Source organism: Ailuropoda melanoleuca, chromosome 6 (assembly GCF_002007445.2).
Source record: "Ailuropoda melanoleuca isolate Jingjing chromosome 6, ASM200744v2, whole genome shotgun sequence".
Lineage (NCBI taxonomy): Eukaryota > Metazoa > Chordata > Mammalia > Carnivora > Ursidae > Ailuropoda > Ailuropoda melanoleuca.
In genome coordinates this window covers 76,601,225-76,613,853 of record NC_048223.1, presented here as the reverse complement: position 1 = coordinate 76,613,853, position 12,629 = coordinate 76,601,225, and the positions used below count along the sequence as shown (strand labels likewise).

Genomic DNA, 12,629 nt, shown 5'->3' with positions numbered 1-12,629 from the left:
GTTATAAGAACTTGAGAATCCAGGCCCCTCTGATTTTCAAAACCAAATGTTATAGGGATTCATCATATGCATATAGCCATGCATGTCCCCCATGCCGGGGCGGAGGTCTGCTCCTCTTCCCTTCTCCACTCCATTGCGTTCCCCCCCCACCGCCCCCGTGCAGTCTCACAGTCCGTTTGACTCCCGACCATGTCTCAGCCCTTCCTGCCTCTTCATTGTGGCCTCTTCTTCACATTTAGCCTCGGAGAGTCTGTTCCGTCAGTCTTCAGGTCATTTTCTGAGTTATTTACACTGATTTTGGTATTATTTTGGTTTGTGCCCATGGGACCAGGGGAGCCTCGGATTCTCCTACTCTGCCGTCTTTCTCAGAAGTCCCTAATGCAGGGGTACAAAGATTTACACCTGTGTTTTTTCCTAACAGTTTTATAGTTTTGTCTTGTACATTCAGATCTTCGATGTACTAATCAAGAATAGTTTAAACATTCCTTTCCTTCTTCTCATTGTGAAATGATAGAGTAAGCATGTTTTCTCTGCCTTCACAAACTGTCGTACTTTAAGTTTGGGTCAGTTTTCAACATTTTATCCTTTGTGCTTTCGATATTAAGTATCCCTGAGGGTTTTTTTTTTTTAATTAAGATTTCTTTCCAACATTACTTCCTCCAAGACATCTTTCTCCCTTCCATCACAATCACTTTCCTTATGTTAATAAGTTTGCCTTCACCAAGTTCCTCTGGCTGCATATCTAGAGTTTCTTGAACAGCGCGAGTGGAAGCATTCCCCCTGTCAGTTCTTTTTTCTATGTCTCCATTTAGGTTTGATTTGAATTTTACTTACAGCATCATTACTTACCATTTCTGTGCTGAACGTTATCTTTTTTAGTCCTTGTTCCAGCTACCCATTTTTGTAACATATCACAGGGGGAGGCAACACAACTACATATTTTGCTGTCTGTGCATGAACTGAATAACAAGATGTGCAGTGACCAATCACTGACTTTGAAAGAAGTGATATGATTGATTGGTAATTGATCATGATGTGTAGCTGTTATTTACATAGTAATTTGTGGACTAAAGCACTAGCAGCAACATTAGTACTTTATGCAATTATAGTTAATATGTTGTTGGGGGTCTGGTGTTAATGATTAGCTAAACCTTATGCACTTTGGAACTGTGCAAAGAAGCCTGCCTATATTTAAATTGGCTTAAGTTGCCATTTATTCCATAGTAATCTACAACTTCCTTGGTATACATTATATTATTAAAAACTCTTATATCTTTCTTTCCTGATCCGTGTTTATTCTCATCTGCTTAACCTTCACAGAATCTTTCAAGCTATCTGATACAGTCCTACTTAGTAGGCTGATCCAACCCAACATGTCTACGACATAAGGAGTCAAATATCTAGAGTAAAAATAATTTACATAGGACTTGGACTTTGCTGTGGGCAACACTCTTTGTGTTCTCCTTTCATTTCATCAGCAGTGCTGTTTAAATTACATTCTCCTTTCATTTTGTCATATTGGGATGCAAGGAAGGAGTTAGGGTATCATTTTCCTTAGTTTACAAATAAGAAAACTGAGATTGTATTGAAAGTTACATATATTATAACTAAGAAAGCTAGCACTTACACTCAGATCAGATAGTTTTCTTACTCCCTTTTGCTGCTTCACACTGGGATTGTCATTACCAACTGAAATTGTTAAGGCCCTCCAGCAGGAATAATTAAGTTTCATGTTAACTTCTTCCCTTTTTTACTTTAGGGTAAAAAAAAATATGTGGGAGGAGATTTTATTAAAATAGATTGGGAGTTTACCAGCATTTTGGGCTTTGGAAAACATGAGTCTTGATTTAAATTCCAAAGGAAAGTGTTTAGTAAATTTTAATAGAAACCTCAAAACCCTAATTCTAGAAAATTTTAAATCTAAACGTTTTAATTTTAAAATTCTAACTCAAATTTTAGTTTATGTATTAGAGGAAAACATGTACACAAACATTTGCTAAAGAAAAGCATATTAACTAAGGTTCTAAAATAATCATATAGTAGCTATCCTTAGAATTTTTATCCTTGGTTCCTTAGGAACTCTTATTGATTTAAACTGCTTTGCTTCTCATTTCTCTAGGAGTGCATAACCACTACCTATAAGGTGCCAAAATAGGACTTATAAATTTTTTGAATAGTCGATTCTTTTTAATGCATACTTTGTTCCTCTCCTTCAGGTAGCAAATTATGGAGTTGGAGGACAGTATGAACCCCATTTTGATTTTGCACGGGTAAGTTAAAAAAAAAAAAAAAGGAAAAGTAAGACTTTTGAAGCTCAGGCATGGCATGTTAATTCTGTTCTTTTAGTATTAAAAATTTATTGCCTGTTTGTAATTTGTGGAAGCATGGTGGAATAGATAACCCTATAAAACCTTTTTAACAGTAAAAAAAACTCTAAGATACACAGTAAAAAAAAAAAAAAAGATACTTTTAAATGCATTGCTGAGCCTGGAAGAAAGTAAAGGAAATTCCCAAAGCCAAAATGAACAAGGAAAACCTAGAAACTAAAATTAGAGTTAAGGGGGTGGCAAAAAAGCTGAAGCTGAAGCTGCAGGAGTCTAGAGCTTTGGGGACTAGCAGCTCTGTGAGGACCTACCACTGCCCAGGCTACGGAACCTGAGACCATGCATAAAACCCGAATCTCCAAAAGGATGACACCCTCAGAGAAAGAATAGCCTTGAAAATAATCTGCTTTGAGTTAGGAGCCTTAAGGAGAGTTACCGGTCATCACCCTGGCAGGGATGTAATGTGTATGAGAGCCTTTTCTGGGAGTTTGAAAGCATAGGCCTGCTCCCACATGAACCTTGGATTTCAATTTTCAGTACCCTGGAAAAGGAGAAATTAAAGTTGTTCAGTTAGGAAGTACTCCCTGGTACCTGGCAGAAGCAAACTCATGTCCTCCCTGGAAACAGGCATCCTTATTCTAATGCCTCAGGAATTTTAAAGAGTAAGGTCAGCCAAATATGAACTCATTGAAAAAGAAATTACTAACTGGTAATAAGACACCATTGATGAGACTGAAGTAACCAACAGATTTAGATGCCCCCAGGATGTTAGGTACTTGAATTATCAGATACAGAATATAAAATAACTGTATAATATTTTTTAAAATTAAAAGATAAAAATTAGTAAACTTTCAAAATGATTTAACATTTGAAAAACAAATAGAAGCTCTAGAAAAAAGTAATCGTTGAAATTTTAAGTTTAGATAAAACAGTTGAAGCAAATTAGCTGATAAATCTGAAGAAATTATAAAAATATGCTGAGAGGAAGATAAAAAATATGAAATAGATGTAGAGAGACACTGGAGAATAATATCAAAGCAGTTTGCTAAAAAGGTGTAACTTTTCTTTTTTCACATTAAGCTCTAAATTATACATTACCAAATCTTAATTAAGCTTTATCATGATTACATGAATTCTAGGGGCACCTGGGTGGCTCAGTCGATTAAGCATCTGCCTCTGGCTCAGGTCATGATCCCAGGGTCCTGGGATCAAGCCCTATGTTGGGCTCCCTGCTCTGTGGGGAGCCTGTTTTTTCCTCTTCCTCTGCAGCTCCCCTGATTGTGTGCACACTCTCTCTGTCAAATAAATAAAATCTTTAAAAAAACCAAAAAGTAAAATCAGAAATATTTTTTAAAAATTAAATGAATTCTAAGAACTGTCTCAGGTATTTTAATAAACTTCTTGATCTATTACCATTTTAAAATAAGGGTATATTCTTTTGAAAGAAAACACAGCCTTTATTGTGTTATAGCCCTTGACCATCTTAAATCCCAGAATCCTAGACTCTTCTATGTAGGCCAGCAAAGAATTTATTTTTAGTTTCTTTCTCTTCTATTTTCAATTACTGAAAAATGTCTGAGAGTCTTGGATGATGTGAAAGAGTATAATTCAAACCCTGACATTAGTGCAACTAAGTTTTTTTCTTAGTTTTTTATTTTGAAATCATCACAGATTCTTAGGAAGTTGTAAAGACATGTACCAGGAGGTCCTGCGAACCCTTCCCTCAGCCTCCCCCACTGTTAACATCTTTCATTACTGTAGCATATTATCGAAACCAAGAAATAGGCACCGGCACAAGCCACCGAACTTATCCATATTTCACCAGTTATATTTACACTAATTTGGGTGTGCATGTGTATCTATGCAGTTTTATTACACGAGTAGCTTTGTGAAACTACCACCACGATCAGTGTGCGTAACTGCACCATCACTGCCGGACCCCGTAGAGCACTGCTCTGCAGCTGCACGTGCCCCTCTGCTTCCCGTGCCTCACTGCTGCTAACCACTAATGTGACCTGTCCTTCTCCGTGATTGTCAGTTCACAACTGTTAGATAAATGGTATATGCAGTATGTATCCTTTTGAGATCTCTTTTCACTCAGCATAAGTCCTTTGACTTTCATGTTCTTACAGAAATCTATCAATAGTGTGTTCCTTTTTATTGCTGAGTACTATTTCATTAGTCATTCATCCTTTGAAGGACATTAGGGCAGTTTCCAGTTTGGGGCTATCACAAAGATGTGTGTAAATTTCTGTGTGAAAAATCCATTTTCATTTTCCTGGGATAACTGCCAAGAGACTGTATTGTAATTTAGATTTTTTAAAAAAGATTTTATTTATTTGAGAAAGAGAAGGGGATAGAGGGAGAGGCAGACTCTTTGCTGAGAAGGAAGCCTGATGCAGGGCTTGATCCCAGGACCCTGGCATCCTGACCTGAGCCAAAGGCAGATGCTTAACTGACTGAGCCACCCAGGTGCCCCTACTTTAAAGAGCCAGATGTGAATTCTCCAGCCAGATTAAAGTGCTGACTGTCCAAAAGAATGAAAGCATAATAGTAAACATTTGAATGGATGATGAGTTCAAAGAAAACCTCAAGGTAAATTTTTTTACCTAGAGAATGGAGTTCATCAATGTAGCTAAGACACTCTCATGTCTTACGTGTTTTTTTTGGAAGCAGAACTATAGGCATGAATTTAATTAACAATCTGTGGATAGTAGATAATGGTTTTCATTATTTAGGCTAATAAATCTGGGTTCCCCTCCCACCCTGCAGCGGTCTTATCAAAAGTATTCACTGTACAAGCTGAATTGACATCCAACAAGTATTTGAGTGCCTGCTCTATATTGTGCACCGGACATTATAAGTGAACGTTTTTGGGTTATCTTTGGCATATCTTTAGCATATTACTGGTGTTCAGTTGCCACTAGATAATTTGCATTACTGAATTTTATACCATTGAATTATGTTTTATTCACAGAAAGATGAACCAGATGCTTTCAAAGAGCTGGGGACAGGAAATAGAATTGCTACATGGCTGTTTTATGTAAGTTACAGCTAAAAATTTTAAGATGGGATTTTATTACATGACATTTATTTTGATGTGTTCAGATGTTTGTTTTCCTTAGCCCTTATTTAATGTTCTAATTTAAAGCTTTTACAGCTGAGTAAATGGAGGGTTTTTTTTTTTTTTCCCATTTGTAACTTCAAATTGTAATATTAAAAGCTGAATAAGAATGCTAAGACTAATATTCTCTCTACTTGGAGACAATCATTGTTGATATTTTGGAGTATGGACTATGTTAATATGCGTATATAGGCATCTGCGTATGCATTCACACACATTATAACAAACTTTCCTTTTGAATTTTTTGTTGATATATATCATAAAAAGTATACAAATCATAAGTACTATAACTTGATAAATTTTCACAAAGTAAACACATCTGTGTAAGCAGCAGCCAGATCAAGAGCACAGTATAGCACCCTGGAAGCCCCATTAAGAATAACCATTTTCACATTGTTTACTAAAGTTTCAAACAGTATGATTTCAGTTTTCTCTATATATTTAGGTATATGAACAGTCTTAACTTCGGTCATAATATTTGCTCCAGTTCTCTACTGCTGCATGACTAATCACCACAAAACTGAATCGATTAAAATAACTTTTTCTCTCTCTTGGTTGTGAGGTTGAGCGGGCTTCCCTCCTGGTTCTTGCTCTGGCTCTTTCATGCATTTGCAGTCAGGGATGCCTGGCACTGGGGTCGTTTTGAAGGCTGAGGTTGAGACTGGCTTTGGCCAGGATACCTGCGTGTGGTCTGGGCTTAACTCCCAGCACGGTGACTGGATTACAAGAGCTCATATCTCCACAAAATGCAAGGCTGAAATGCATGGCATTTTCATTACCTACCTTCAGAAGTCAAATAACGTCACTTCTCCTTGCATTTTATTAATCAAGGCAATTATAAAGACCTGCCAAGATTGGGGAGGAAAGGACATAGACCCTACCACTCAATAAGAATATCAGTGTCACGTAAAAAGAACATGTAGGACAGGACATATTGGTATATTTGGAAAACATAATCAACAATGTTGTAAACTTTATTAACTCAAGAAGATGTATTTCATATCTAGACTTAAATTTTGCTTATTTCATTGCACTTTCCACCCCCATCTGAATGATATGAAAGTGGCCTCTTTTCGCTGTTTTATCTACTCCCGACCAAAATCGGTATATCTCTACTCAGTCTCATTTTCTTTCTTCATTGTTCCCTGCCACCTTTCCTGTGTGTTTTTACCCTATTTCCTCCATTCAACCTACCTTTTCACTTTCCTACCTTATTAATTATTCTTTCTCCCCCCCCAACTTTATGTTTCCAAAAATATTTAAGATAACCATAAAATAAGGATTTACTAAGTTAAAGATGAGAATTACAATCACAAAGGGAAAAAACCAGGAAGAAGCTGATACTTGTATACTTTCTTGTATACTGTCTAGAGGTGAGCTCTCCATAACTGTACCAATTTATATCCCACCTTTAAATGTGATGTCTGTCAGACTTTGATTTGTACATCTTTCACTTATTAGATTGGCAGTTATTGTGGTTTTAATTTGCATTTCTCTTATTAGAGAGGTTGATCTATTGATCTTTAAGAGACGTTAAACATTTTACTTTTATGAATGTTGATGCTGTATTTGGTCCAATATCCATAAAGATTAGATTTGACCATTAGATTTTATGTTAATTACTATTATGCTCTCCTTTAATTATACAGCATTTTGATTAGATTAGTTCATCTTCCTCCCCCCACCCTTGTTTAAATACTACTCCCAGATAGGCCATTTAGCACAATTTTTTCATTTTTCATTTTTTTCATTGCCTACAGACCTGATAGCTCTTTGCTACTGATGATTTATCATAGTAAAATATCCTTATTTATCTCATTTAATGCTTTTATTTTGATTAAAACTGTGCCTGATATTAAGATCAAACTGGTTTTTTTTTTTTTTGTATAACATTTGCCTCTCAAATCTTTGTTTTCAGTGTTTATAAGTCCCTTGTTTTAGATGTGACCCTAGGATGTAGCATAATTGGGTTTTGCTTTGTGATACAGTCTTTATGATCTGTGTTTCCTTTGTCTCATTTTGTCCATGTGCTTCCTCAATTTGGAAGATTTGTGTTTTTATTCTAGGTTACATTTTTTAAGATTTTAATTCCAGTATAGTTGACATACAGTGTGATACTAAATTGTACACCTGAAACTAGTAATTCTCCACTTCCGTACATTACCCGGTGCTCATCACAAGTGCATTCCTTAATCCCCATCTTCTCTTTAATCCATCCACCTCCCGACTTCCCCTCCAGTAACCATCAGTTCTCTATAATTAAGAGTTTCTTTCTTGGTTTCTCTCTTTTCCCCTTTGTTTTGTTTCTTAAATTCCACATATGAGTGAAATCATATGGTATTTGTCTGACTTATTTCACTTAGCATAATACTCTCTAGCTCTGTCCACATCATTGCACATGGCAAGATTTCATTCTTTTTTATGGCTGAATAAGATTCCATTGTGTATATATACACCACATCTTCTTTATCCATTCATCTTTCAGTGGATACTTGGGCTGCTTCCATAATTTAGCTGTTGTAAATAATGCTGCAGTAAACCTAGGGATGCATGTATCCTTTTGAATGAATGTTCTCATATTCGTTGGGTAAATACCTAGGAGGAGCACCTCCTGTTACTACTCTAGACACTAAAGCTCAGCAATGAGCAAAAGTCCTGCCCCCATGGAGGTTATACTTTAATGCAATAAATGCATAATTATACTCCTGTATTACTTGATTTATTGGTTTTAAATAATCTCGTTTTACCCCTGGCTGTAAGATATAAAAGATATCCTTATCTCCCTTCCTGACTCTATCATTTGTTTTTTGTTTGTTTGTTTACTTAAGTGTATAAACCTGAACAGCATCTAGTTTTGTATAAAAACTGGGTAGCACGCACAAACCTGTCTATGTTAGGTAGAAGTCCAGATGTTCTCATATTCTCTGCAGTTTCCTCTCTTCCTCACAGTGGCGTATTTAACTTTATTATACCAGTGCTTCTGATAACACTTCTCTGGAATTCTTATAGATGAGTGATGTGTCAGCAGGAGGAGCCACTGTTTTTCCTGAAGTAGGAGCTAGTGTTTGGCCCAAAAAGGTAAACTTGATTTGTTATTTTAATTTTGTGGGTCTCTTTATTTTTACCCTGAGGAAGAGATGTACCTCAATTTCATAGTTTAATTAATGAATTACATTTTTAAAGATAGAGCTAATGTAATCCTTACTAGGTAAAATTTACTAGGTATACCAGGTAAAGTTTTGAATATCTTTATGGCACAATTTCCATGATTACCTAGAAGTAATGAACCACCAAGGATTAGTACTTAAAAGTTTTCATTTCTAAAATGGGTTTCATATGATGTTTATCCCTCGTCTTGCTATTGTAAGATTTGTCAAGCAACTTCATATGATCACCAAAATTTTGTAAATGAGTGTCATGTTTTTAGAATTCTATTAGAGGGTACTTCCTCACAGGAACAGAGGAAAATTTAATCCTGTAAAAAGTGATAACCTGATATCTTATTACAGATAATTTTGCATTTTTCTCCACAGGGAACTGCTGTTTTCTGGTATAATCTGTTTGCCAGTGGAGAAGGAGATTATAGTACACGGCATGCAGCCTGTCCTGTGCTAGTTGGAAACAAATGGGGTAAATATTTCCTATATTCTCTTGTGATTTCTCCTAACATTGAAAGGGATTCAGCCAAGCCAGTTGCTGATCTTAATATAAATTTGCTTTCAACAGCTCAGAATCCTGATGACAGATTTTTAACAGTATTCCCACTTAAATAAGCTATATCTTTCCCTCAAGGAGTTTACACTCATCTCTGATTGAGACATGGTAATGGATACATTAGAACATGGGATAGTACACACTAATACAGAGATGTAAACAGAAGATGGTGACTCCTTATGTTTAGGGAGGCTTCTTCAAAGCTTAATTTTAAAACTTGGTCTTGAAGCTAGAGCAGTATGTTTTCCAGGCATGTTAGAGCCTGGGTCCAGGACTCACGTGAGGCTAGAGAGATGCTCAGGGTCGTGCTAGTGCCTGACCAGCTACATTGAAACAAAATAGAAACTGGTGGAGTTGTTTTAATACGTATTATTTAACCCCATAAATCCATTTCAATATGTATCACTAGCCCCATTTCAAGTACTTAGTAGCCACATGTGTCTAGTGGCTACCGTATCAGACATAGCAGGACTAAGGAGTGACACCTGATCATTATGATTTTAAAAATCTCCGCAGATGATGATAATGTTTGAGAATCACTGGACTAGAGTGGAGAGAGGCTAGTGAAGGGAAGATCAGCTTAGAAGGCTCCTTTCCCCTAAGTGGGTAAGGATGAAAGCCTGGACTAAGGCAGCAGCAAAAACTGTTAAAGTGTAAAGAGATATATAAGGAAAAGTGACAGGGTTTGATGAATAAAAGATTGAATACAGGAGTTGAGAAAGATAAAAGAGTAATTATGGGTCCTGGTTTAGATATTTTGAGCCCTAGGATATAGGAGGAGTAGAAAATTCCATCTGAGTTATTGAAAAGCAGTATCTTGGAATGAAGGAAACTTAATGAGCACATAATAGTAGTGATTGATTGTAGAACTGATCCTGTAGACCAGCGGCTTTGTGTTCATTTTTCAAATGTCATTAGAGATTGTATTTTGCAAACAGTGCTCTGTCTGTACCTACATCTTAATTCAATTGTGTTTCATTTCAAGCCTTTCACTGAACATCAGAAACTTTAGGAAATGCACATACATAGACTCTCAAATGTGTTTCCAACATTTCGCGAAGCTTTTAAAAGAGTGCCTAAGCATCATCTGCCTTCATCTTATTTGGCCTTGAACTTTTAGCTCATGTAGAAACTTTGTTAAACTAGTTAGATAGTAGAGAATATTAATATTTTTTTTCTCTCACAGTATCCAATAAATGGCTCCATGAACGTGGACAAGAATTTCGAAGACCATGCACCTTATCAGAATTGGAATGACACATAGGCTTCCCTTCCTCTCCTGTTATACTCTAATGTGTCTGATATGCACATGTCCCAGTCTTAACTTTCCAGAGTTTACAATTGACTAACACTCCATGATTGATTTCAGTCATGAACCTCATCCGATGTTTCATCTGGGGACAATCACTAACTTTGTGGGGTTTTTTTTCTTTTAAAAGTAACACTAAATCACCATATTGTACATATAAACCTTTAAAGTTCAGTTGGTATCACAGAGGATAAAGCAAGGTAGAGTTAAAAATGAGTTACACTTGTATCTTAAAGAACTTCTTGGTTGGATAAAGAAAACAGTTTAAGCATCTGATTATAGTATTTCACTACATCTCAGTGTTTAGGGGGTAAGCTCGAATGGGCCATGTGATGAAGGAACAGAAGCCTCGTAGTATGAACCTAGGTATTAGGTTTACCTAGTCTTACTTCTTTTCTGGATCTGCCTGAAGACTAGGAATAAACTAGGCCTCTAATCTCGGTTCCATTTGATGTTTGCCCCATATGCTATTCTAAGTTGATTTTTTTTCCTTCCAAGTCTTTTTAAAGAAAGTATACTGTATTTTACCAATCCCATTCTTCTCTCATAGCTCCTCTGTGGTGAATTAAATCTGAGTTAAAATACTTTGATTAAACAAAAATTTTTAATACAAAGCCCTATATAACAACACTGAGTCTTAACTAAAATGATCATTAGTCTCTTTCCCCCTTAAATGACTGATGATTTTGTCCATAAAATTTGCTGTTTTTCTTAGTGCTAATACCTTGCCTCTTATTCCTGCTATAGCAGGGTGATAATATTGGCATTCTGATAAAATATTGTGCCTTAGGAGACTGGAAATTTAAAAATGTACAAGTCCTTTTAATGATGAGGGAATTGATTTAAAAAAAAAAAAAAGATCTTTTCTAAAAAGCCAAAATGTTTGTTTTTCTCAATTCTGAAATGTGTTGTGACAACAATGACCTATTTATGATCTTAAATCTTTTTTTAAAAATGTTTCTGTTTTCTGTGTGGTATTTTTCATATTTGAATGTGAATGCATGCTGTAGTGACAACAGGTGATTTCTGTTGATTGATTTTTTTTTTTAATGCATAGGACTTAGGTTCATCCCCTTGGTTTTCATTCACTCTAACGTCACACTGTTGTGGTAGAAAATTTAGGCTCTCTGAACTTTCAGATACTTAATCAAAATAGGTTTCCTTTTTCAAAAGGAGTTCTACAACTTTACTATGGTTATGGAGTTAATGTTACTTAAGCTTTCTCTCATTCAAAAATAAGGCATAATATAAAGCTGTGACCCTAATGAAGTGTACTGATTGACCCTTTGGACTAACTTTTTACATTTCTTATTGTGAATTTTAGTTCATACAAGGGCTCTCTTTATCCTTTAGGCACTATTTAAATATTTAAGAATTTGTTTGGGTAAGAGGGTATTATTACTTTTACCAATTAAAAAAAAAATCAACGTAAAATTCCTTTCTCCCAAATACCCTTTGTTTCACCACAACTCTTTTGGTAAGTAATATTGAGAATTAGCTTTGGTATTTTAATCTACTTAGATTTTATGACCACAGATGATTTTTTTAAAAAATGTTAGAAACAAGGTGAATGCAAAAGGTTAGAAATAAAATGGGGGTTCAGTGAATGGAAACTAACCTTTATTATTTTTATTCTACTCGCTAAAACATATAGGGTAATATATATTTCAGAAGGAAATGATATTTTTACAGATTTCCTCATTATATTCAACCCAAACTCTCCACAGGGATCAGTAAACTCTTCAGTATTAGATCTTACAGAACCCTCCCAAGTTTCATTACCAACTATTTTTCTTTCCAAATGAAAAGGAGAAAAAAATCCCGTAAAAAGTTTTGAGTCCAGTGGTCATTGCAATCTTTTTTTTTTTTTAATGATGGCTACATACCAGCCCTGGATGTCCTGGGGCACAGAAAAAAAAGCTGTGGTTTAATGGAGAAACTAGAATATAAAGGAACCCTGCCAAAGGATGGGAGAGCTGTTGGAACTCTTTTTAGGTTGAAGGGGCTAGCAAGTGCCATGGTTTATGTTCCCTTTTACTTTGATAGGGTGGATGGAGGCAGGGTCTGGGCACCCTGCAGGCTTACCACCTTAGTGAGACCCAGACCTCTAGCCCATGCCAGTCCCAGCCATCCCACCAAGGCAGCCTCAGCTGCAGCC

General features: G+C 36.0%; 1 protein-coding gene across 3 annotated transcripts in view; it reads left to right on the top strand.

Moving 5' to 3' along the window:
* P4HA1 (prolyl 4-hydroxylase subunit alpha 1) overlaps positions 1 to 11,429 on the top strand; it is a 94,443-nt gene extending 83,014 nt beyond the window's left edge. For all 3 annotated transcript variants that reach the window (XM_002920407.4, XM_011226452.3, XM_034662673.1), the window contains 5 exons: positions 2,217 to 2,270; positions 5,302 to 5,367; positions 8,458 to 8,526; positions 8,982 to 9,078; positions 10,349 to 11,429. In XM_002920407.4, coding sequence (XP_002920453.1) covers positions 2,217 to 2,270; positions 5,302 to 5,367; positions 8,458 to 8,526; positions 8,982 to 9,078; positions 10,349 to 10,419 — 357 coding nt within the window. In that variant the 3' untranslated portion in view covers positions 10,420 to 11,429. The remainder of the gene's footprint in view (positions 1 to 2,216; positions 2,271 to 5,301; positions 5,368 to 8,457; positions 8,527 to 8,981; positions 9,079 to 10,348) is intronic.
* Positions 11,430 to 12,629: the final 1,200 nt, after the last annotated feature.